This window comes from Microtus pennsylvanicus, chromosome 9 (assembly GCF_037038515.1).
Source record: "Microtus pennsylvanicus isolate mMicPen1 chromosome 9, mMicPen1.hap1, whole genome shotgun sequence".
Classification (NCBI taxonomy): Eukaryota; Metazoa; Chordata; class Mammalia; order Rodentia; family Cricetidae; genus Microtus; species Microtus pennsylvanicus.
The window spans coordinates 101,597,018-101,623,916 of NC_134587.1; the positions used below are offsets into that span (position 1 = coordinate 101,597,018).

The 26,899-nt window shown below is 44.4% G+C and overlaps 1 protein-coding gene across 2 annotated transcripts in view; it reads right to left on the reverse strand.

The window, feature by feature from the left end:
- Klhl2 (kelch like family member 2) overlaps nt 1-26,899 on the reverse strand; it is a 116,607-nt gene that overhangs the window by 20,682 nt on the left and 69,026 nt on the right. For both annotated transcript variants that reach the window (XM_075986879.1, XM_075986880.1), the window contains exons 5-6: nt 23,277-23,439; nt 3,557-3,666 (exon numbers count right to left, since the gene is read on the reverse strand). In XM_075986879.1, coding sequence (XP_075842994.1) covers nt 3,557-3,666; nt 23,277-23,439 — 273 coding nt within the window. The remainder of the gene's footprint in view (nt 1-3,556; nt 3,667-23,276; nt 23,440-26,899) is intronic.

The window sequence follows — 26,899 nt, forward strand, 5'->3', positions numbered from 1 at the left end:
ATGGGAACCAGATGGAATAAGTGGGGGCGGGGAAAGCCAGCAGGGTGCTAGCATCCCCTTCTGGGCTTCCTAACCATGATGGGCAATTGCACCTCTACTATGCCCTCCAGTCATGAGAGCCTGAACACTCTGAAACCACGAACCAAAGAATTTTCTTCTCCTTTATGTTGCTTCTGCCAAGGCTTGTGATCACAGCAACACAAGAGTCACAAAGAAATGCACCTTTATAACTAACTCAAGCTAGAAAGTGTCTTTAGGTTTACAAACATATTTTGGATGACACACTATAGATAAGGGTCTATGCAATGGGTTATAAGGGTCTATGCAATGGGTGATAAGGGTCTATGCAATGGGTGAAACCTCCTTTACCAGAACAGACACATTGAAATGTCATAACCTGGACATTTTTACAACCAGCGGAGAGAGCAGTACCAAACAATCATTCCTCTGAGAAAATTAAGCTAATAACGAGGCATGCCTTTTCCATAACTTCCTCCCAGACTGACGGATTCATTTCCTGATCATCTTTAAAAGGTGCAGGAAATGTATGGCGATATGCAAATGGTTACTGGAAACAAAACAGGTTGTTTTGATGCAGCATGAAACTAAAAATAGCGCACGCTCTAATTATCACCTTTCTCTAATTTATCCTGTCAACAAGGCTTGCGAAATTCTCTGCACCAGAGCGTCCACACTGTCGATTCTACCCACTGCTGTGCAGTCCCATCAGCTCCGTGGTGCTGCTTCCAATGTCTTGCACCAGATTCCTCTGCTATCACCTCAACACTCTCCTACGTGGCCCACATGGCAAGGAGAGCTCCCGATCACCATGGCCATGAAAGCTAGTCTCTGCAGCTGCTCCCTCAGTCAGTCTCATCGCCGAGGACTCACCACTGTGCAATAAATATCCTCCCACAAGTAATCTAAACCTTCCCTGTGCAACCAACACAGCATGTACGGTAGAAGCAACTCTGTGACTTCTGAAGGTGGGTGGGTCAGAAGGAGTCAGCCGCTCTCCCTTTGGTTTCTTGAATGGCTTGCTGGGGCAGCCATCTATCCACATAAGAAGTATGGTTACCTGCAGCAATTGCGACACCATTACAACCCCCAGCAAGTGACAAAAGAGGAAGAGAGAAGGCAGACAGGGATTTGGAGACAGACAGCATAACTCCCCCCCAGCTCTCAAGCCTGACATGTCTATGAAGGAGCATCTCTGGATAGTCACGACTCACAAAACAGAGTGCGAAAAAGAAGGGAAGTCCCAGACTGCTCCAGGAGAATCGGGCCAGACACTTTTTGTCATCTGACCACTCTGACAGGAGCCTTGGATGCTGTAAAGCAGGAAAAGGCTGCCCGCTGCATCCTCCGTGAGGTCTGACCATGTGCTAGACGGGTACTGAGTGTGCCACTACACCCCAGGGCTCAGTAGGTATCAGCACAAAACGACAGCAGTCCTCGTGATCTTTCTCTAAGGCAGGGCTTATCGTGGCATCCATCTCCTGGTTAAAGCCTGGAAGTATACTGCTCTTCATCACCGCAAGAAAGGTCGTAATACTGCACACAGCTGAAGGCATTCGTGATGGTCCCTCCCCACTTCCTTTCCCATTACTCTCACAGACATACTCTAACCCCAGCCAGCCTCGAGCAATCATTCACTCACAGCCTTTACATCTGAAGTCTGCTCCCTTGCCCTTATGTGCTTTTCCCATCCCACGCAATTCCCATTTCTCTGAAATGTGCTAGCTCGCTTTGAACGACCTGGATCCTGTATCTGAACCAGGCTGCCGTATACTTCTACAGTGCCCCGCACAGAGACGGGTTTTTCCACTCGTGTATGATGAGAGCTGTCAGTCCCATATCCAGGGCCCTGAGGCAGTGAATGGGGGCAGCAGGCACTCCGTCTTCATCTATTATGTGAGTAGTGTCACCCTCTCTGAAGTGCTAAGACTGTGTATGTCACAGCTCTGCATAGTTTTTCACATTGTAAATCCTAGAGAGAATGCATGCTTTTACCCCAGATGGGATGAATGTCCCAAGAAACAGAATCCGAGCCTCTATGACTTTACATTCCAAGGACATATACCATTTCTATAAGCTTCTATTTGTTGTGGTGGTGGTGGTTTCACTATTCTTGTTGTTTGGAGACAGGGTCTCCCAACAGCCGGGTAGCCCTGGCTCTCCTGAGTCTACATTAAACCAGACTGGCTTCAAACTCAAACAGATTGAGAGCCACCTCTGCCTCCCAAGTGCTGGGATTAAAGGTGTATATCATCATCATGGCCAGCTCCGTAAACTCTTGTCTCCTGCTTCCCACGGGCTAAAAACTGACCAGAGAAAACAGAGCAGCAGCCCAAGCTTCTCTCTCCAACCACATGAAAGGTTCAGGAAATTGACAAAGGCAACTGTAAATGTGGGGTCAGAAAGACCTACTGCGAGGGAGGGAGGGAGGAAGCGAGGGAGGGAGGAAGGGAGGAAGGGAGAGGAAGGGAGGGAGGGAGAGACGGAGGGAGGGAGAGGGAGGGAGGGACGGAGGGAGGGAGGGAGGGATGGAGGGAGGGAGGGAGGGAAGGAAGGAAGGAAAACAGGCAGACAGCAGGCTCACCTATAGGGCTGACATTTAAGTTTCAAACAGGAACTTAAAAGGATGATAGCAGTCAGGGATGTTCACTTTAGAACTACTGGAACCTTCGAGCATTGAGTAAGTTCTTTTAGGGACTGGAGACCTGGCTCCACAGTTAAGAACATTCCTGTTGCAGAGACCAGACCAGTTCCTAGCACCCAACTTGGGTAAACAACTGCCTATAACTCCAGCTCCAGGGGCTCTAACTCCCTGGTCTCCCTGGGTACACACACACACACACACACACACACACACACACACACACTCAACATTGACTATGACTCATATAGACACCCGTACACATAAATAAAAATAATATTTAAACAAATTTAAAGAAAGTTCTTTCAACTCACAAGACTGCAAAACTAATGGGTTTTTCTCGAGTGTGTTTGCATCAAGCACTTCTAGAAGCATCTAGCTATAGAAAGATACCCTCGCCCCCAGAGGCACTTGATTCAATTCTTGCTGTAGCAGTCACACATACTTCCTCCAGATCCCTGGTGCTTCTAGTCACAAAGGACCGCACTTTATGAGACAACTGAAACAAAGAGAGGAAGTGCTGGTCTGGGCAAATACATCAGATGTATCTTCACACGCATCAGAACCTGACTCCCATCCTAGAAACCCAGGGAAAAACTTATGGACATGGGGGCACTTCTCTGTAATCTCAGCAGACGGGGGAGGCCTGGGGCTCACTGGCCGGCCAGCCCAGCCTATTGGAGAGTTGCAGACCAGTGAAAGACCCTATCTCAAAAAGAGGAGGTGGATGGACAAACCGGAGGTTGTCCTCTGTTCTACACACATTTTGTGACACCCCAACCTCCCCAAAAAAAGTCAGAGACTTAGCCAGCACTACAGAAAGAAGGGGAAGGGAAATGGTGGCAGACAGACAGGAAAAGCAGGAGAGGCGAGGGGAAGAGAAAAAGTGTCACTTGCCTTCTCTTCGGAGGAAATGGTAAGCTTGTCACTTGAGATTAAGCTGCACACCTGCTCGATGCCGAGGTTGAGAAACTCTTCACTGAGTACGACATCCGCAAAATGCCGCTCTGTTGGAAAGCCAGAAAGAGACCATCAGCATCACACGAGAGTGAAGAGGCCACATCTCTTAACCAGCCAGAGACGAGGAAACGCCACCGCATCTCTTCTGGGAGAGAAGAGGTGGCAAGGCGGCCTTAGCGGGCACTCACTGGTCAGAACTGTGTTAGGGCTTAACACGGTGCACACTAAACAGCTACTGCTCACGTAGCTTGGCACTCAATGTTTACGTCTGTAAGTTTGTCGTCACACGAAGCACACGGTAGTATAAAGCCACATCCTTGAATGCAGTCCGTAAAACATTAGAGGGCTTGAGACCACTACAGGGAGAAAACTGCTTGTTTGAGAACTAACAAAAAGCCTTAAACACTGCGCAATATGAACATACGGATAGCATTAAAAAATTAGTGTATTAAAATAAAACAAAAATAAGTCTCAATTCTATATAAGTAATTTATTTGGGAAGAAAATGATTGATTTTATATCTCAAGTCCTTCCCGGGAATGTGGTAAAATTGGTAATTCTTAAAATACTCAGACCTTCTCCTTGATTTTCTAAATATGCCTATTTGTGATGGGGGAACAACACAATGACATACCTCTATTAACATAATCAATGATTCAAAAGCTTATAAAGAATGTATCCTATACAAACAGCTTTTTCTACAAGTTCACCTTTCTCTCTCACAAAAGATGAGCTGGAACTTCAAGACTGTGGCCTGCTCTTTGCACTCAAGCACACCAGGTTCAAATCTCAGCTCCACCATGTGCCGGCTGGTAAAATAAGGGGTGATTGCATAACCCCCTACACCATGGCTTCCATACATGTAGAGGCTGAGAAAAACACCTTACATACCACACGAGTGCTGTGTATGAGCAGACATTTGGCTTGTCAAGCATGAGGAACTACGTGTGGGGGAGGGCTGAGAACTCTAACAGTGCCTGTTAGCGCCGCAGCCTCCAAGTACAGACATCCGCTAGAAAGTCTGCATTATTTCCTTATCTGTTTGTCTGTCTGCACAATTATCCATACGCCAACAGTACTTTCAAAAGACTTTTCCAAGTAGAACAAATGCTTCCTTTCAATACATATTTGTAGAAACCTCAAAGATTATTGCCTTCCTCTTTAGAATATTTAAAAACTACAATGTGTATTTCAACAGACCTCTGAATACCTACTCACTTCATAAAAGGTTCCTCACAAGAAGGCTTGGAACACAATGCGCAACTCTTGGGGTAATTATAACATGATCGGATTTATAAAAATGCAACAGACACATTGCTTTGCAAATTCAGTGTCTGGGTTAGGCAAGAAAAAAAACACTGAAATAAACATGAAAATGGAAGATTGAATTGCTTTTGTAAATGAAAAAACAAAACGAAACAAGTAACAAATGGGCCCAGAAACTGCCCCACACAAAGGGATCTTTGCAACGACAATGACGGGGGGGGGGGGGGGGGGGGGGGGGGGGGGGGGGGGGAAGCAGAGGTGATCTTTGCAGAGGAAGCCAGGACAAGCAGCCATCTGTACACTAAGAAAACCTAGATAAAGACCTGTGTGTTTCACAAAAATTAACCCAAGGCAGGAGAAACACCTAGCGGATCCCAACATTGATGAGTTCCTTACAGCACAGGAAGAAGATGATGAAAGAAACAATTAGCAAGTTGGACTTCATTAAAACTAAATCTCTGGCCCCAAACAACCATGTTACAAAATAAAAAAGATAATTTATAACCTTCAAGAAAAATTTCTTATAAAAAAATTTATCTTACAAAAGACCATTATGTAAAACATAGAAATCTCAAAATTCAACAAGAAAACACTCCTATTTTCCAAGTGGGAAACAGATCTAAATAGATACATCAAAGATTATGTAAAGGTGAAAAATAGGCACATCAAAAGATGCCCTCACCATATACAGCAGCCTCGGGCCACCGAGGAGCTACACAGTGAGACCCTGTCTCCAAACAAACAAATAAAATACTCTAAACACTGACAATATCAAATACTGGCAAAGATACATGGTAACAGAAACTCTCACTGCCTTGAGAAAGGGAAAAGAAAAACAAAAGCAAAAACTAACTTGGGAACAGCAAGTAACCTTGGCCACAGAAGTCTCTCCTTGAGCTCCAGAAACCACCAAGTCAAGATGGGACATGGAGGCGGGAGAACCACCCAAAAGCTCGTGGGCCAGCCAGCCTGGAGTAAGCATCAAGCAGAAAAAAGATGCCTTGCCTCAAAAACAGGGTGGAAGGAGAAAACTGACTCCCAAATTGACTGACCTCTGACCTCCACATGTGCCATGGCATGTGCCCCGGCACTGTAATACAATAACATCACAAACTTTAAAAAGCCCACACACAGTGATTTACAGCAGCTGAATAAACTTCCACTGCGTCTATGAGGCCCGTTTTCACGACCTAGCACTCATCTGCGGATGGACATCCAGGCAGATGACTCCGCCTCCTGGCTGCTGTGAACAGAGCAGCAATGAACACACAAGCAGTCTCTGTAAGTTGCGGAGTCCTCTAAGACTACGTCCAGGGTTGGTACAGCTGGGCCATGTGGGAGATCTATTTCTAGCTTCTTGAGAAACCCCTATATTTATTTGCTTAGGGGCTGCACCAGTACACACTCCTACCAACAGTGAGTAAGGGTTCCTTTGCCCTACATCTTTATATTTAGTCATTAAAATGAAATTATGAAAGTTGAAGGAAAAAACTCTATTAAAAACAATTACCCAGAATTGAAAGACAAATACCGTGTGTTCTCTCTCCTATGCAGATCCTTGCTTCAATGTTTACATATGTATATCTACACAGGAATAAGGACCAAGACACTAGGAAAGGACCCAGGAGATGGGGGGAGGGCAGAAAGGGAGAGGAATTAAACACATGAGATATGGAAGTGGAAGGGATGGGTACACTGGAGGGAGAAAGAAACAAGCATGGAGGGGGAAGAGAAATAGTACCCAGTATTGGAGGGAATCAAGGAAAATAAGATGTATGAAAATGACACAAGAAAATGGGCCACTTTGTACAGTAATTAAAAATTTTAAACTTAAAAACAGATTTGCCGCAGTTATAAATGTCTATCAGACAACATGGAGTCATTTATATCATATTTAACCAAAACAAAGTCAAAGTTGTCCAGAGAGAAACCACTCAAGCTCTTTATGTCTTCCCCAGACTCAAGCCCAGTTCAAAACTACAAGACCAGGGCTGAACTCCAAAGTCCTCTTACCTAGAAACCACTGCAGCCTGCCAATCAGAACAGGACAGATCTTGCAACATGCTGGCTCCCTGCCAAACCACTTATATAACATCTTTCTTTCCTAATAAAACCCTGATATGGGAGATGGAGACAGAGCTGTCAGTAAAGTGCTTAGACCTGAGTTCAAGCCCCAGAAGCCAGGTATGGGGGGGAAAGGAAGTCAGGTATGGTGGTGTGCGGCGGGATTCAGGAGGGAGCAAAATGGAGGGAAGAGGATCTCTAGGGCTCCTGAAGAATGACAGCTGAGGCTCCACATGCATGGTATAGATGCGCGTGCACACATGTGTACACACACACACACACACACACACACATGTGATGTAGGGGTGTCATATCTCAATCTGTTGATTTCATTGGTTAAGTCATAAAGAAACTGCTTGGCCCTGATAGGTTAAAACATAGGTGGGTGGAATAAACAGAACAGAATGCTGGGAGGAAGAGGAAGTGAACTCAGAGGCCATGCTCCCCTCTCCCAGGCAGACACAATTGATGAAGCTCCGACCCAGGATGGATGTAGGCTAGAATCTTCCTGGTAAGTGCACCTAGGGGTGCTACACACATTATTAGAAATGGGATAGTCCAGGTGCGAGAGTTAGCCGAGAAGAGGCTAGATATAATGGGCCAAGCAGTGCTTAAAAGAATACAGTGTCCGTGTAATTATTTCAGGGCATAAGCTAGCAGGCGGCTGGGGTGCTGGAGACGCAGCCCCGCCGCTCATATTACAACACACATGCACGCACGCACACACACACACATCCTTCTGACCTTCTCCTTTCTTCCACAGTCATATCAGCCTCTGAGCTATACTCTGTATCCCAAATTGTTATTCTTTAATATTCCAAATGATCTCACCTGGAGTTTCATCGTTATATGTTTCATGTGGACACACTAACAACTTCAAAAGACTCTGAGGTAACCAGTGACATTTTGGATACACAAACTACAGTAACATTATTGAACAGAATTAGGGGTTAAGGGCCTGGTTCATGCCAGACAAGCACTATTGAGCAGTATATCATCAGCCCTCTTCCCACTTTTTATTTTGAGACAGCCTCTTATTAAATTGCCCAGACTGACCTTGAATTCATTTTGTAGCCCAGGCTGGCCTTGAAGTTACAATCCTCCTGCCTCAGCTTCCCAAGCTGCTGCAATCACAGGCCTGCGTCACCAGACCTGGCTCATTCAATGGCACATAACTGAGCCAATGAGCCATCAAAATAAAGACCCTTCAGTACGTACTACTAAACAAAGGAAGACAATCTGAACAGCTATTAAACTATACAATTAGAAGATGAAGATACCCTAGAATAGTAAAAACTACAGAGAAAGTTACAGATCAGAATGGTGGGTGTCATTACACATATGCCGGGACCTACAGAAAGAACAACACAAAGAATGAATACTGCTATAAACTATAGACAATTTTTTGAGATTTTCTCCTTCCCTTTCCTCCCTCCAAGCTCTCCCATACAGCCCCCCTCCCTGATCCCTCTCCTTCAGATTCATGGCCTGTGCATTCGTTAATTGTTACTGCATGCATATTTATTTGTACACACACATATTCCTAAATATAACCTGTTCAGTCCATATAATGCTATATGAATGTTCTCACAACTCACTGGCACTGCACTAATAATTGCTGTGGTCGGGCGGTGGTGGCGCACACCTTTAATCCCAGCACATGGGAGGCAGAGGCAGGTGGATCTCTGTGAGTTCGAGATCCTATAGAGGGAGTTCCAGGACAGCTATAGGTGTTGCACAGAGAAACCCTGTTTCAAAAAACAAACAAGCAAAACAATTTCTGTGTTTGGGGACGGCCACCTCTTGTGTTCCCAGTTTTCCTTAGCTACCTAAAGTTCTTTGTGTAGGGTTGAGGTTTTTCTTTGTCCAGTTTATCATGCTAAATTACAGACTTTTACTAATAATGTCCATACTGGCCTAATAGCTATAAGAAATATCCCACAGTGTTTATAACAGGAAGCTACCAGGAATAGAGGAACTTAAGAAGTATATAGTATATGTACTTTGTTCTAGTATTTTCTGTAAACCTAAAATTGTTCTAAAAATAAAATCACTTTAAAAAGAACAATGTAATAAAACAATATGAATGAGAAACGTGTGGTTAAATTTGCAGAAGTTAATTGCAAAAAAAGGTCAAGTTGGTATTGGAAAAATCCAAGATACGAATCAAGAGATATCTAGTATTTAAGGAACAGTAGTATAAAAAAGTCATTTAGTGGGGTTTTGGGTATGAAGAATGGACCACAATCCCTTCTACATCAGAAAACACCATTCTACATTTCCATGACCTCACCAGACATTTATGCAAAAAAAAAAAAGTCACACTGAAGGTTTTGCTTTCACAAAATTATTCACTTATTTGAGTGTGTGCATGCATGCAAGTGGGGGGGGGGAGCCACTTGAATTTGCATGACTTGGCTCTTTCCTTTCACCGGGTAGGTGCGAGGGATGGGACTCAGGATACTAAGACTCTTGCCTGTTAAGTCATCTCACCAGCCACCAGCCTTTCCTTAGAGCGGCTAGTGCCTGTAATCCCAGCACTTAAAAGACTGAGGCAGGGGGTTATCTGTGAGTTCCAGGTTCGCATGAGGTACAGAGACTCTTGTCTGAAGGAATGGAGAAAATAAAACAATAATCACACAGCAGCAGCAACGTAGCGCAGTGAGGAAAGGCATTTGCCATCCACGCCGTCAGCATGGGGAACTGAGTTTCATCCCTAGGAGAATGACTGACCACACACTGTCTACTGTCCCCCACACTCTGGCTGGGGCAAGTCTCCACCCCATGCAAAACACGTCAGTATGGGAAAGGGAAAGAATACATATGAGAAAAGCATAGCAAGATGGCATGGTGGGACACACTTGAGGGGCTGAGGCAGACGGATGAAGAACTCATGGACACGGTGAGAGCTACAGAAGCCTAGGCAACATAGCAACATCCTGTGTCAGCCAGCATTAAAGGGGGCTGGAGCCAGGACTTGGTGGTTCAGATCACCAGCCGCTCTGGCAGAGGTTTGGTTCCCACCACCCCGTGGTGGCTCGTTACTGTTTCTAACTCCAGTTCAAAGGAATAACATCCCTGCTTCTGGCCTCCACAGTTGCTGCGTGGATATGGTAGAAATATATGTACATAGATAAAGCACTCATACACATAAAGTAACTTTTTAGAAAGCCTAATGACATTTTCCTTTTTTTAATTTTAAATTTGAAACAGGGTCTCATGCATCCTAGGCTGGCCTAGAACTTGGTACGTAGTCAAAAGATGACCTTCAACTTTTGAACCACTCAGCTCTACCCCTCCTACCTCAGACTACAGGCAGGCAGCACCACACCCAGCTCTTCTAGTGGTGGAGATGCAGGGCTTCATGCATGCTCGGCAAACACCTCTCAGCTGAACACATCCCCAGGCCTTAGAACGAGAGTCTTTATACCAAAAGCTCTGAACACCGAGGAACAAATTCACTTTGTGGAAAATATGGCAAACTGGCACATAACTCTAAAAATATTTATGTGCAGCAATTTGGAAATTCAAATAGAAAAACAAACAGCAGATACTAGACCTATGGCAAACTAACATAAAATCCGGCCCCTCGGTCCTAGCAGTATTTCACCTCTACGAGTAGGTCTATAATGTTTTTTGCTAAGTTTCTTCTGCAAACTTAAAATCTGAAATGAAAGCGAGACTGCTAGGCTCTTGCACCTCTCAAACGTACTCCAGCAGATGAGGCTAATGGAGGGAACACGATCTTCCTGCGCTACCACTATATAGTTCATCTCAGTCTCTGCTTCATGATAAAAAAAAAAAGTACTCACTCAAAACAAGACTTGGTGAATTAAAAAACAAACAAACAAACCACACTTCGGCAATTACATAAATTAGAACTCAGAGCAGTAGTAAACTCCATCCCAAGCCCTGGGGTCTCCATCCATGGTGCACTCTGTACTAGCATATCAGGAGGTCAGAGGGGCACAGAAAACAGTCAGTTACTACAAAACATCACATCACTGCAGAAACATCACAGCCGCCCTGACACAGAAGACCACTCCTTAGAGAGTATTAACAAAGCTACAGCTGGGTGTGGCCGTGCCTCAGAGCACACTCGCACCCCAGCAGCTGGGAAACAGGGCCAGGAGGACTATGAGTTCAAAGTCATCCTTGGCTACCACAGCAAGTTTGAGGCCAGCCTGGGCTGCTTAAGACCCTGTCTCAAAAACAACTTAGTCTAAAGGAAAAGCAAAAAAAAAAAACCAAAAAGCAAAAAAAAATTCAAGTTTAACTTGTCCAATTGCAGACATACAGATGCTTTAAAAATTCTTTCTAATTCTTTTTTGTCTGTTTTTTTCAGCGACAGCCCTTCTAATTCCCACTGCTAGTCTTCCCTCAGCAGAATCACTATTCCCCACGTGACCCTTCCTTTCGAAGGCAAGCGGCCAACTGCAGCAGCAAACACGGGGGCGCTGATGGCTGCTTTAAAGTCTTGCTGCTGCATTAACTGGCCACTGTACTGACTGCTACCTGTGACACATCGCCCAGGACCAGGTACTCCAGTCCAGCAGGTGGCACCAAGGGACTGTCTGAGTCTCTGGAAGGCACACGTGAAGATGAGCACTACTGGTCCTTAGACTTCCAGTACAAGTAAGCAACCTTGACGATGTTATCCAGTCACAGTACTTACTGACGGTCACAGCTACAACACGGTTCTACACACTGGCCTACAACCAGTTAAAGGGAGCTGGTTCCGCCACACAAAGCAACGTGGCTCATGTGTACCCAGGGCCGCCAGCCCTGAGCCAGCCCAGGATGGCTCTCTGCTCGTCGGATGTACTCCCGACGCCTGGGTCTCATTTCCCTCTCTCCCATTTGCTGTTTCCCCCGTTTTGGTCTTTCCTTCCCTCTTCCCTCCCTCCTTCTTCCTAATTTCATAGTTTGATTTTTTGGGAGATAGTCTCACTCTTCCCTCCTTCTTCCTAGTTTCATAGTTTGATTTTTTTTTGAGAGAGTCTCATTCTATAGCTCAGGTTGTCCTCGAACTCACAGAAACCTCCTGCCTCAGCCTTCTCGGTACTGGGGTTACAGGCCCCAGCCACAAGGCCTAGCTCTATCTCTTCTCATCTTTTACAATCTTTTATAGTAAAAAAAAAAAATGGTGAAGAACGGATCCTTGGTGTGACCTTCTGCCAAGCACTGCCAGAAACCAGAAACAACAGAAAAAAAAAAGCTCCTCCTTTTTTTTTTTAAATTATTATGAACTGGAATGGAGCTCCTGTAGGAACACTAGACAAGTGTTCCGCAATGGTAAGACCCACGATCAAGAGTCATTGCACACGTGTGCACTGTCACACACTCACATACACACACGTTTATATGGATCTGCCGGTCATGCTGGCCACTGAAGGTTAGGCCCCAGGATGCTATGCAGAATTGCCCAACCTTCTGACATGGCTACAGATGTCGTCATCTACAAAGTTCACACTTGAGTACAGCACTAACAAACAGTTAACAAATCATACACTCACATACAATCTCACAAGGTTTTAAGTAGTTTATTGGTTTTGTGGTGGGACACGTTCATAGTTATCTCTGTGTGCATGAAGGCTGTGGACAGGCTGGACACGTCTTGGGGTAAGGAAAAAAGACCCAAAGCATCTAGGCATACTCTCTTTGAAGTGAAGCAAGAGGCTGGAGATGGCTTAGCAGTAAGGGTGCTTGCTGTGTGCAACCACGAGAACCACACTTGAGGTCCTGTCACACACGTAACAACCCAAGCATACTGTGAGTGCCTAGAACCCCAGGTCAGGGTATGGAGGGAGACAGGAGGATGGCTGGGGTTAGCTGGATTCTAGCCTAGCCAGGAAAATAGAAGCTCAAGGTTTACGGAGAGATTCTGCTTCAAAGGCACAAGTGAAAAGCAACAGAGGAGGGCATTCAATGCCCCATCTGCTCCATATATATATATATATATATATATATATATATATACACACACACACACACACACACACACTTACACCAACACTGACACTCAGGCATACACAAGTAAGTAAATTTAAAATGTAAGGGCCGATGGGATGGCTCAGTGGGTAAAGTGTTTTTACACAAATCTGAATCCCTGAGTCTAGTTGGGAAAGCCCACATAAAAGTGACGGGGAGAACTGTTCCAGAGAGCCACCCTCTGACCTCCACACGTGCACCACACCTACACACACTCATATACACAGATAATAATCAAAAATTAAATAAAGCAAATTTTATCATTTTAGGGGCAAAAGTTTAATTATCAAACTTTTAAGGGCAAAAAAAGCTGTACAAAGTTGTTATGGAAACAGGCAACATCCAAAATACATCCCTAAAGAAAACTTCTTGGCCTTCTAAGCTTTGATTGAGATGAAACCATACTTGAAGTTTTTTTAATATTTATTTATTATGTATACAATATTCTGAGGGTACCAGACGTCATTACAGATGGTTGTGAGCCACCATGTGGTTGCTGGGAATTGAACTCAGGACCTTTGGAAGACATACTTCAAGTTTATATGATACTCTCAGCATAGGGCAAGCGACTTCCCTAATACACACACACACGAACAACTACTATGAATCTTATTTAACTAATAATGGCAATTCTCAATGCATGTGCAAATATATAGATATGAAAAACCAACTGAAAACACGTCTGAATGGAAACCACGGCAGACAGGAAGATAACCGCCCATCTGTTATTTTGTATGCTTACATGCTGTGGATCCAATTGATTGCGCTCTGGTGCTTAGCTCCTGACATGAAATTTCTCATATTATAACCACTACTAATAAAATAAAAATGACATGGTAGAACATTTCCTCTCCAGCCTTAATCCGCAAAACCATGGAGACCAAAGAGTCTTAAAAACCTCTACCATGAGTTTGAGTGTGTGTATGTGTGTGTGAGAGAGAGAAACAGAGACATAGAGACAGAGAGACAGAGATAGACTGAAGGTTAGAGGGTACATGGGCATAGTTTCACAGAGAGCTGTACTCAATCTCCTCCCATAAGCACACTAGTCATTTGGGAATGACAAGCCCCAAGTTATCCACTGTCACACTATTGGGGGCAGAGACTAGGAGATGACACTACTGGGTTCAAATCTGGAGTCTTGAGCATATTACGCGCACAGATATAATTATTAAAAGTTCATCAGTAAATGATTTTTAAAATGAAGCATAGTCATGCACTGGAATACTCTGCATATATTAAAAGGGAAGCTCACAATATAAAAATAGCTTTAGGAAATATGACTAAATAAGAGAAAGTAAGGTAGACTAGTATATATAATATGCTAGCTATACAATGTTATACAAATCGTGTATGCTTGATGTGGGAAATCCTTTTGTATATGTGTTGCTTTTATTGGTTAATGAATAAAGAAGTGGCTTTGGCCTATGTTACGGCATAGAAGAGCTAGGCGGGGGTTTGGGAGGACTGAATGCTGGGAGATAGAAGGCAGAGTCAGGGAGACACCATGTAGCTGCCAACAGAGGAGACAGACAGTGGAACATTGCCGGTAAGCCATGACCTCATGCTGATGCACAGATTAATAGAAATGGGTTGATTTAAGATATAAGAGTTATCTAGAAATACATTTAAGCTAAAAGGCCAAGCAGTGCTATAATTAATATAGTTTCAGAGTGATTATTTGGGTCTGAGCAGCGGGGAAACAAATGAGCTGTCTCCCCCAACAAATTGGTGCCCAAAAGAAGGGAGATATGTGTCTATGACAATATACACAAGAAAGACATAAAAGTAACTGATAAAATCTTGTATGGAATAGGAAAAAGCATGTGCAAATCACATATGTGATGAGTTTGTATCTAAAACAAACATCATACAACGCAATTTAAAGAATGAGTAAGGGTTAATAGACAGTTCTCCAAAGACCATACACAAATGCCCAGTAAGATTACAAAAACATTAGCATAATTCATCAGTAGAAGAAAGAAAATCAAAGCCCACAGTCACCTGCTTGACATCCCAGGTCCCCTTCATGTCTTGATGGCTCTACTGATGCCAAGACTAAATGGGTTGACTGTTCTTCCTTCTCCCTCTCTTAAAAGAAATTCTCTGTGTGCGTGTACATGTGTGTGTGGGCATATGTGTGACGTGGGGTACTCACATGCCACTGAGCACAGGAGCCACAACTTTGTTCTCTCCTACAGCCTTTACGTGTGTCCCAGGGCTCAACTCAGGCGGTCAGGTCCGTCCAGCAAGTGCTGTATCTGGTGGGCCACTTCACCACCCTCCCTCCTTCTGTTAATTGTGCCTGAATGTGCCACTTTATTTTCCAAGGTCCTGTTCAGTAATGTCACAAACACATATTGTCGTAAAACACATCCTAGAACTTTTTCATCTTGCAGATATGCGAATGATCCTGCTTGTCCCTCCTGCCCCACGGTCTCTTCAGCCACTAACGTGGATTAGCAAGTCCTCTTGACTCTTTCTCAGCAGTGCCACAACAAACCTAACACTGAGTGGGTCAAGAAATTTAAAAGCCATCGGAAACGAGCTGCACAGTGTGTGTGAACAATCTCCAAGTTTTTCATAATGAATCATTAGGCCGTCAACAAAATGAAGGGACAGGCACATCAACGCGAGAGCAACTACCGGAAGTTCCTTCGCATGCACCCCCTGCACACGGTGTCTTAATCAGGGTGACTACCACTGTAACGAAGGACCATGAGCAAACACAACTTGGAGGGGAAAGGTGTATTTTGTTTAAGCTTCCATTTCACAGTTCATCCCCTACGGCAGTCAGGGCAGGAACCTGGGGAGTCAAAAGATGATGAAGAGGTCATGGAGGGGTGCTGCTTGCTGGCTTGTTCCTATGACCTTTTCAGCCTGCTTTCTTATACCAGCCCAGGGATGGCACCGCCCATAGGGGCTGGACCCGTCCACATCAATCACTAATTAAGGAAAGGCAGGCCCACAGGTCTAACTATAGCCTGGTCTTACGGAGGTATAATCTCAACTGAGTTCCCTCCTCTCCAAGGACATAAAAACTAGCCCTGGCTGGCCTAGAATTCTCAATGTAGACCAGGATGGCCTCAAACTCAGAGCTCTACCTGTCTCTGCCTCCAAAGTGTTGAACTCAAAAGCGCACACCACCGTACTCAGCAAGAAAGATTTTCCTTTACGTGCATGTGTGTGAGCATGCTCAATGTGTACTGACAATGTGTACTGGAGGGAGAAGCAGCCATGAGATGCCTTGGAGCTGGACCCGCAGCAGTTGTGAGCTGACCAGCATGGGTGCTGGAATCTGTTGTAGTTGTTTTTGAGACAAAGTTTCTCTGTGAAACAGTCTGACTATATACTGGAACTTACTCTGTAGACCAGGTTGGCCTCAAACTCACAGAGGTCTGCCTGCCTCTGCCTCTGGGATTAAAGGCATGTGCTACCACTGCTTGGTGCGGCAAGCATTCCTAACTGCTGAGTCATTTCTCCAGCCTTAACCATTAATTCTTGACGTTCTATTTTTCTGCCTCTTATAATACCGATGTTACTTCTGTCTGCCACATTCAGCAGAACAAAATTAATATACATCTCTTATGAGCCTCTTCAAAATTTCATAGAGTATCCACTTTTTCTCAAATGTCCTTTCCCTATCCTACGAACTCCCAGTTTTGGGGAATTCTCTGTACAGTAAGGCCAGAGATCTTCATTACTACACTGGCTATGAACGTAGGCTTCAATGACCAGGCTTTCCCGGAACAGGGAATCCAGAAATGAACTTGGTTTCACAACTGTTACAGTTTTGATCTCTTTAGGGGCAGGGTTTAGATGGAAGAAGTAGAACATGGGGGGAGGGTTATCTCCGAAGGACCTATAGCTGAAGAAATTTAAATTTCTTTTAAAATTATTATTATGTATTTCATGTGTAGGGATGTTTTGCCCACATGGATGCCTATGCATCGCATGCCTGTCCGGTACCCAGAAAGGACAGAAGAGGGTGTTGCATCTCCTGGAACTGGAGTTACAGATGGTTGTGACCCACGGGTGCATTCTGGGAACTGAATATGGGTCCTCTGGAAGAACAGTCAGTGTTCTCATCTCTCTGTCCCACAAAGGGGATATCTGGTTGCCAGGCCCTTCGTCTTGGCTTCCCTGCTTCCTGCATAAATAAAAGGATCCTCTCTCCTCTGCCATGTGCTTCTACCAACATGTCCTGCCCCACCACACACGTGCCCATTGACAAAAGACTTGAGCCCTCTGAAACCACGGACCCAAACAAAGCCTTCCTCTTTTGCTTTTTCAAGTATTCTGTCACAGCAAGAAACTGGTTTAATACAATGACTATGATCTGATGTGGGCACAGAATGGGATAAGCAGTTTACATGTCCACGGGCACGATTAAATTACTGACTCTCACTGAATACCCCATCAACTGAAGGCCAACATGACTGGATTAACCCGCCCAACACAAGCTCAGTATCTGTCACAAGGTCCAGAGAAGACACTCTTCACATCTCAGAGGACAGAGAAGCAGGTCATTTCACAGTTTTCTATCTCTCTTCTCATACTTACCATCTTGCTTCACTCAACTACTGCTTACTTTGGAGCTGGAGAGAAAGTTCGGTGGTTAAGAACACTTGCAGCTCTTCCAGGGACCCAAGTTCAGTTCCCAGCACCTATTTCAGGTGGTTTACAGCCGTCTATAAGTCCAGACCCTGGGGATCTGACACCTCTGGCCTCCAGAGGCACCTGCACTCATGGGCACATACCCACAAGCAGATACGCATCTACATACAATTTTTAAAAAATAATAAACTGTTTTTTTAAAGTACTATTTTTTTAACTCTGGTTCTTAACTCTATTACAAATCTCTGCTATCAGCTCATCACGTCTACTCCTCTCCCTCCCACATTCTCAAGCCAGCACACAGCTTCACTGCGACACTAGCGGTTATTCTGCCTGGAGTTGTCTACCACTGGCCACTGAATAAAGCCTGCGGGCATTTAATAAGCTTTCCCCCCTTGGAGCCAATAACATATGGCAAGTGCATAATTTCCAACCCTATATAGTATATCATTATTATATAATACATATTAGACATAGCTACTACAATATATAATGCACAAGACATACATGCCGTCTTCATGAGCGCATCTGTGTGTGAGGGCTTGCCCTCACTAAAGCAGCTGAACTTTTCTCTTGTGTCTCTCCAGCAAAGGAAACAGCTCTTCAATAAGTGAATAAAGCAAGGCAACACACAGCAAGGGCATGAATAATGACAGCACCTGGACCTACAACTGGTAACACTGAGTCTTATTCTCAATCTCTAGGGGGGGAAAACCCTCCCATATTAACTGCCACACCTTTGTGAACAGAGGGGTTTGGTGGGGACGGAAACAGATCACTCAGTTCTGCTAGGAAAACCACCAGCGTAGCAGAGCAGAGCGTGGGTGCAGGTTAGGAAGAAGTTAGCGAGGGCCGTGATGGCTGCAAGGAATCTGAGAACGATTAATTCTCTCGACAAGCAGCAGCATTTGAAGTCTGCATGCATTGGTTAAGAAGTGCTGTAGACTCAGTGCTTTCACTTCTCCAGGGGACTGCGTTGAAGATACTGTGCAGACATCAGCACTGCACAGACCGTCAAAGATCAGCTTCAGCCTGCACATCACTCAGCCAAGCCCGGTAATACCATTATTTAGTCACTCACTCAACATGGTGTTTCTTTCAAGACAGCAGCATTCAAATCAGTCTGACACATGTTTATACCAAGCAGTGATTGCTTGCCTAAATTGTAGGAGGGTAGACACAAAAAAATTGAATTAAGTTCAACTTTTCAGCAGCATAAAATCTTGTCTAACTGCTTTCAGGCAAGCATGGTGGTACACCTGTGATTCCAGCCCTCAAGGGGGCAGAGGCACGAGGATTGGTGCACGTCTGAGGTCATCCTCATCTACAGAGAGAGAGCTTGTCTTAAGGAAAGAAAACAGAAAGGAAGCCAGACAGAGTCACTTTTATAGAGCAAGGCATAGTCCAAATATCAGTTACCTTCTGAGCTGCAGCAAAGCACACGGAACCTATTGCTTGTCTACCACCCACAGCCGCTTGGGCAGAGCCAGACACAGAACAGAGGCTGGCTTTGAAACACATCATAGTGGATGTAAGCTGGGCATTCATGGGTTGTCTCTGCGATCAGAGACGGCAGATTTATGAGGAAATATGGAACAATAAAAAAGGGAGAACGATGGTCGGCACAAAGGTTCTGAATATCGACAAAGCCGGGAACGCACTAGAATTAGAGTCTGAGGTGACAAGTCAATTCATGCAGGAAATACAGCAGCTGCAGGGCGATGACAGGGCCTCGACGTGTCAATACTACACTCGATGACAGGAGGCACAAACCATGAAGGAAAGAGATAACCCAGGCGGCAAAGACAGAAGGGCAGATGGGCTGCAGAGAGAACGCTGGCACTGGTCAGAGTGCAGAACCAAGATGACAAGGTGACAAGATAGAGCAATGGTTAAGGGGCTGGATGACTCCCCAAGGACTGGACACAGTGGCCTCAGGGACCTTTGCCTCCACCACGCAGCTGGAGAGCAATGCCACAGTAAGACACTGGAAAGAGCACATATAAAAATACTGAGACATCTCAAACATGGGGAGCAGATAGTGCCATGCCAGGGGGAGGGTGGAGGGGGCATGCGCTGACAAGCCTGGAGTGCTGAGAGTACCCCAGAATGTCAGCTGGGGCACACGCTCTAGATCCTTCCAGTTTCCCCAAAGTTCAGCAACAACTGGAACCAAGTAGTTTCTCCTCCTCAGAGTGGCGAGTCAGGTGACGATTGGCTACGATTAGGACTCAGAGACGTTTCTCCCCTCGTATTTGCTTGTAACTGAAATTCAACTACTGGCAAGACAGGCTAAAAAGGGTTCATATTTCAACTTATAATTAAAGTCCAATTTCCAAGGTGTCTTTTTCATTAGAATTATTAAAATGCCTCTAAACTGATATGCTGCACTTTTAGCTCCTTTGTATCTCTGGTTTGCCAAAAAGAGCTTTAAAAACTAAAATCTCAATGACCTGGGAAATGTTTAAAATATGCAAATCATCTAAAAACCTGAGAAGACTGCCCCAAACCGACATACTCCCAGTATGTCAGCAGACTGAAGTCATGATACATTTTCCACTTAAAAAGTTTTACTGCTATCATTAATCCACAATTATTATGTCAATGAGTGGATCTGTGACTTCTTTTAAAAATATTTTATTTGTTTGTTTGTTTACTGTATGGGATGCTCCAGCACACGTGGGCATCAGAGGTTAAACTGGGGCATCAATTCTCTGCTTTCATCATGGCAGCCTTAGAGCCTATCTCGTCCCCACCCCACTCTTCCTTTTCTTTGGAGACAGGATCTCATGTAGTCAAGAGTGGCCTTGAACCCCCACGTAGTGAAGCACGAACTATGACAACTACTTCAAGACAACATGACATTCTATGTGTATATCTCTTTCCAGAGTTTACGTGTGAAAAAACAACAGAGGAGGGGGAAGGAAAGAGGGTTATAGCTGAAAGATTATCTAGGAGTTGACAGTTCTTAAGGTTGGATTAGAAGCACAATTTTATAAATAAATATATATATATATTTACACACACACACATACATACCTTTTCATAGTAAAAGTTAGTTTAAAATGTTATCTATAAACCTAAGAAACTCAAGCAAATATAAAAGTCAGAATCATGATACAAAAGCAATATAATCTTTAAGACTAGACTCTGAATGAAAATATAACATGCTAAAAGTGAAGAATCCATGTTTCTGTGTAATTTTATAGACATCATTTTTTTCTCAAAAGAAATCTAGATAACTATGAAGGACTCTACAAAGTAAGACATAGATGTTCCAAACATAGAAGTTTTCTTCAGAGTCTGCAGTATGCAAAAAAAATCTGTGATTTATTATTATTATTATTATTATTATTATTATTATTATTGGTTTTCAAGCAGGGTTTCTCTGTAACTTTGGAACCTGTCCTGGAACTAGCTCTTGTAGACCAAGCTGGCCTCGAACTCACAGAGATTCACCTGCCTCTGTCTCCGAGTGCTGGGATTAAAGGTGTGCACCACCACTACCTGGCTGAAATTAAGTAAGATAAGAACAGATAAGATTCACAGTAAGCGGTGCCGCAGTTGGTTCTGGCCCGAGGAAGCAGCACACCCCCCCTTCGAGCTCAGCACAAAACCACACGCCACTTAACTTTTCATCTCGCTTTACTTTCTCCCCAGGTGCCCCTCCTCCACTTTGAGAACCAACATTTATCAAGTGCAGTATCAACAAGCAGGGACTCCGGGGCAAACACATTAAACAATGATCGCTTTATACACATAACACAAGCTCCAAAACAAGCAAAACACCCTACCTCAGCACACACAAGTTCTCCTCCACTGTCCTAATGTAAACCCCTTAAAGCACATACACCGCATCTAATAGGAACTGCATCTGTAAGGAATATTTTCTATTTGGCTGAACAACAGAACTGTTGACAAAGGGAACATATCAGTGAATTTAACATTTCACATTATGGAAGAGGTTTATTGGGCATCAGCCTGTAACGGACACTCCTCAATTTACTTAAGCACAGGTTTGAAAAGCTCATTTCTAAATCAGCCTCCTGGAACTCGGCTTGAATTTTCCCCCAAAGCAATTTTACAAAGGACAGTTAGTCCAGTAGGTGGTCCCCCTACAAAATACAGGCATTATTGGGCCTATATAGAAGGCAGCAGTAGCAGGGCATGGTGGCTTGCGCCTGAAATCCCAGGACTCGGGAGGAGGATCAGAGAAGCTCAGCACATTTGTAAAGTTTACACCCGCAGCTGAGGCAGCTGAGTAGCTGAGGCAGCTGAGTCAGGAACCTCCCAAGCAGGTAGATCCCAGGTTCAAGGCCTGTCTGGGCTTTGTGAGTACAAGGCACTCCTAGTCAACTTAGTGAGACTGCCGCAGTAAAAACATAAAAAAAAAAAAGAGAAAGGGATACTATGGTTTTGGGAGAGAGTTTGCCTAGCACAGGTCTTGGGTTAAATTCCTAATACTGAAAAGAAATTCAGTGCTGGAGAAATGAATCAGCAGTTACGAACACTTGCTGCTCTTCCAGAGAACCCAGGTTCAATTCTTGGCACACAAACTGCTGTTCGCAACCATGGGGGCTCTGATGCCCTCTTCTGGCCTCCGTGGGCACTGCACACATGTGGTAGGTACACAGAGATATGCAGGCAAAACCCCACACATCAAGAAACAAAACGACTAAGCAAGGAATCTGCAAGCCAGGAGTGACGTGAAATAGTCAAAACCCCAGCACTCTGGGAAGGTGACGGAGAGCAGCTACGGCATGAGGCCAGCCTAGAGGACACTGTAAGACCCAGTCTCAAAGGAAGGCAGCTCCCACCGAGCGGACAGTGAATCACAGACTCTGTCAGGCTGTTCCCAGGAAGATGGTTTGAAAAACTATGGAGCTTCTTTGTAACCATTTTAACATGCATTTTTAATGTTTAAAAACTCAAGGAAAGATTACAAGCTCCCTTTGTGGCCTCTAGCTCCATCTGAGGACGCAAACAGTCCCCCCTCTCTAGATGCAGACAGGGACACTGAGCAGGCTGCAGAGCAGCCACAGGCGTCCCTCTGCAGACACCACAGGCAGTCAAGACACCGTGTCTACAAACAGGCCATAACCGGGTCCTACACACAAGATTTCAGTGCTTTGAAGATTTTTGGGCCACAAAAATTGTTTCCATGGATACGGCAGAAAAGGTATAAAACATCACAAAGGCAAAATAATCTAATTAGGCATGCATACATTTTCTCATATGCTTATGCAGTTGAGAGAATGAATGCTCAGGGCATCAGTGTTTCCATAAACAAACTAGCCTACCATCCAGTCCCAATACTTTCATTTGGTTTTACTTTTTGAGACAGGGTCTTATGTACTCCAGGCTGGCTTTAAATTCACTATGTATACAAGGATGGCCTTAAACCCCTGGTCCTCCACCCCCGCCTCCCAGTGCTGGGATTATAAGGATTTGTAGCCAACACTCCCAGTTTCTGTGGTTCTAGAGAATCAAACCCACAGCTCCATGCCTAGCAGGCAAGCGTTCTACCATGTAGACCCCAGCCTAAGCCTACGTTCCAATTTTGCAGTTCTGTCATTCTAAAGTTTTAGACACAATTTTATTACACCCAGACCCAGAAGCCTGACACGACTCTCCACAGTGCACTGTGGAGTCACAGAGATCTCAGGGGTTTGCTTCCCGTCAGTCTCAAACCCTGCCTGCAAAGGCTTGTTACACTTGCCTGCATACGTGTTGGCCTTATTCAGGAGGTCTGTGCATGCGTGCATGTCAGCAAAAGCCCGGATTCCTAAGCAGTTGACAGGGTGAAGCTGGGATTCTAAAAATTCGCAGCATGTCTTCTTCACGTCCTGTAACTGCAGCAGGCCAGCTGCAGGGAGGAGGACCTGCAACACACAAGCGAGACACTCAGGCGACAGCGGGCAGCACCTTCTCCCCGCCCCACTACGAGGCAGGTCCAGCTGCAGACTGTAACCACATAGTACATACAAACAAAGGCAAATGACTGTGGAAACCATGGCGATCTCTCATATTCTCCGCCATTTCCACAGGATCTTTCACAGGTCTCCATGACATCCGAGATATCACACAGGAGTCTCTTAATGGCTTGTTTGAAAACATAAGACGTTCATTTAAGTCTTTGAATGTTACCTGTTGGCGTGCACATATGTGACAGATATGAGGGTCGGGTGTGCTACAGCATCTGTGCAGAGGTAGAAGGGCTAACTGTAGAGTCCACTATCTCCTTCCACCTTTCCATGGATTCCAGGGACTGAACTTAAGCTGCAGGGCTTGCCAGGCAAGCGTCCTTATGCGCTGAACCATCTCCTCAGTCTTTGTTGAGATTTTTAAAATCCAGATTATTAGGATGCTAGGGGGTGCTATGGCACAACAAAAGTGCTTCTGTTCCCTTAGTGCAAGCAGCCACTGAGTTTGGGATGGGTGGAAAAGGGGTGGGCCGGGAGAGACACATAACACAAGGAAACTGCATTTCATAGAAGGCTCAAAGTTCTACGGTTTGACTAATAGAACAATCTGCTTTCCCTGGGTGGCAGGGCTTGGGGTGGATACGCATCAAGCAATTTTGAATTCAACACAAGTCTGAAACTACAAGCAGACAATTTCTCCAGAAGATAACATATAAGCTAAGAAATGATGCATAGAAGGTAATATATATGCTATGAAATAAGGCATAAAAGGTAACTGCCTCGTAGTTTTTAAGTGTGTCTTTGTGTTTAAATAACTCCAAGCAATTTAATATTAATCCTAAGTTATTCTGGAGACCCTAAGTATAATCATCACCATAAACACTACCACCATGGCTTCAACTCCTCCCAAATGGGTCGGCAATGGGAGCACTGTTCTCTGTAAATGAATTAGGATGTTGCCATGTTAAAGACCACATTTGAAAGTCAAATTAGGGAGGAAAAAAAAGCATTTAAAAAGTGGTGAAATTCCTGCTGTTCTTATAAAGGCCACCTACCTCCCCTGTCCCCCAAATCAACTGTCAGAATAACAGTTCATTTTAAAAGAGACTACATTAGCATGAAAAATAACCTTCCAAGTTTCTGTGGGGGTTACATTTGAAAAGCTGGGATGTAGCTCAATGGAAGAGTATGTGCAAATAAAAAAAAATTATTACCTTAACATGCACTACACTACAACCCAAAGACTAAAAGTCCTCATGGATATCTCTTATGATTTTCCGGGGTTTAGGTAATAAGACTTAAATTTGCAGAAGAAAGACAGGTTTCTTTTGTGGGGGATACCAAGCTACCCTTGCTTTCATACATGAAGCATTGAGGCTTTCACTCTGGGATGTAGAGGTTGTGTGTGGATATACATGCTATACACAGCAAGTAGCAGCTAACAGACTTGAAGACTAAGAGGGCTAATTGTGGTTTAACCCAAGTCTATTAACTACCACCAGAAAGAACACGTAGAGATACCAGAAGAAAAGCAGCATGTGAATAACATGATAAGGTGGGGGCAGCCAATCCTACAGCAGGATGTGCGAGTGTGGTTCGCGACATTATGAGAAAGGCTCTCCATGGAAACTTTAATTTGTTGATCACGTTCACACTGGAAGGATTTTCTAGGCTGCTATAATTGTGCTCTGAAGCAAAGTAAAACACTCTCCAAGACATTTAACAACACAGCCATTTAATTCGGCAAACACATAGTGTAAAAAGTGGTCTTCGGAGCAATATTCACTCTTTGGAATGTATGCAAATAAACAGCAATGATCACCCATCTAATCAGCGTTTCCCCAGCCAGGACGCGGTGCTTTTCAGCAGGCTCCCCGGGAGTGATAACTCAGCGGATCGGATGTGGAAGACAAGGTAGCCGAGAAGAAACAGGCTCACACCCTGCTGGTGGGGGTACAGATGGGTGAACTCACATGAAGAACATTTTGTTTATTTCAACCCAAACTGCCAAGGCCTATCTCCTCTGACTCAGCAGCTGACTCACTAACATGCACACAGTCCCCCTCTTCAGTGTTACTGTGGAAGCTGGCAGTGGGGGCCTGATCACACAGAGACTGCTTAAAGGACTGTCACCATCCAGTCAAAGGAACACCTTACAGTCATGAAAAGGAACAAAAAACTATACAAACAACATTGTCTACAATATATTATCCGGTGAAATAATTTCAGCAGAGTGTGTGTGTGTGTGTGTGTGTATTCTAACAGACATACCCATTCACACATGTGTATAGCGATCCAAGAAAACTGCTAGTGGATGCTTTAAAGATTTTTTTAAAGGCACGTGCGTGTGCACGCATGTGCATGCACTTGTGCATATGTTCAGTGGCCACAAGAGGGTATCATCAGGTGTCCTCCTCTGTTTCTCAGCCTATTGTTTCTGAGTTAGAGTTCTTCCTAAATCTGGGGCTCTCCTTTTCTTGGTTAATCTAGATGCCATCACACCGCTGCAATCCTGTCTCTGCCACTCTCTTTGGGGTGGCAGACACACTGGATACACTGGACGTCTGGCTTGTGACACGGATCCTCGAATCTGTACTCCTAGCCTCAGGAAAGCACAACAGGCCCTTGTTAACTGCCGAGCCTGCTCTCCAGCCCCTCATATTTTTACTTCCTCTGCTTTACTGATTTTAATTTAATCACTAGGAAGTCCAGAGCTAGCTTATCAGAAGAACGAAATTCATTAAAATTATAGACGTACAAGTCTGCACACGTGCTTGAGAGCAGAGGTACAAAGGTCTTTTGAGGAGGGATTACCTGGGTTGTTTTTTTTTTAATGGATGGAGCAATGAGTTCATTATTTTCAGGCTTAGTAAATATATGTTAAATGTATGAGTCAACTATATAAAACATTTATTACTATTTTTATCTTGCTAGTAAACTCTTCAAAACTGCCTGAGTTCTGTGATGTAATTTTACTAGGACCAAACTGAAATAACTCATAATTATGTAATTAGTTACATACAGCCTCATTATTGTCCTCATATTGTCCTCATTGGGACAAACAAACAATTCCTGTCCCAGTTCATTAATATGACATCTGGTGACCATCAGTAACTCATGACACCACCAGGAAACTACCTAGCTTTCAAACAGTCAAACAGCTTGTTAAAACAAAACAAAATGAGCCACACCTCGGTACCAGACTCACTCAGTTCACTGACAGCCTGTGGTTGTGAATGTTTGGATCTAATCAATCAAGCTTCCCATTCGTCTCAGGAAGAACCCAGACTCAAGTGAGGCTGGAGAGTGTCTAAGTCATATGGCCATGCCATGGCAAGAGGGGATAGGACACAGCTGACTAGCCCTTTAGCATACCATTCCAACACCCTCAGTACCATCTCTAGGTATGGGATGTAAA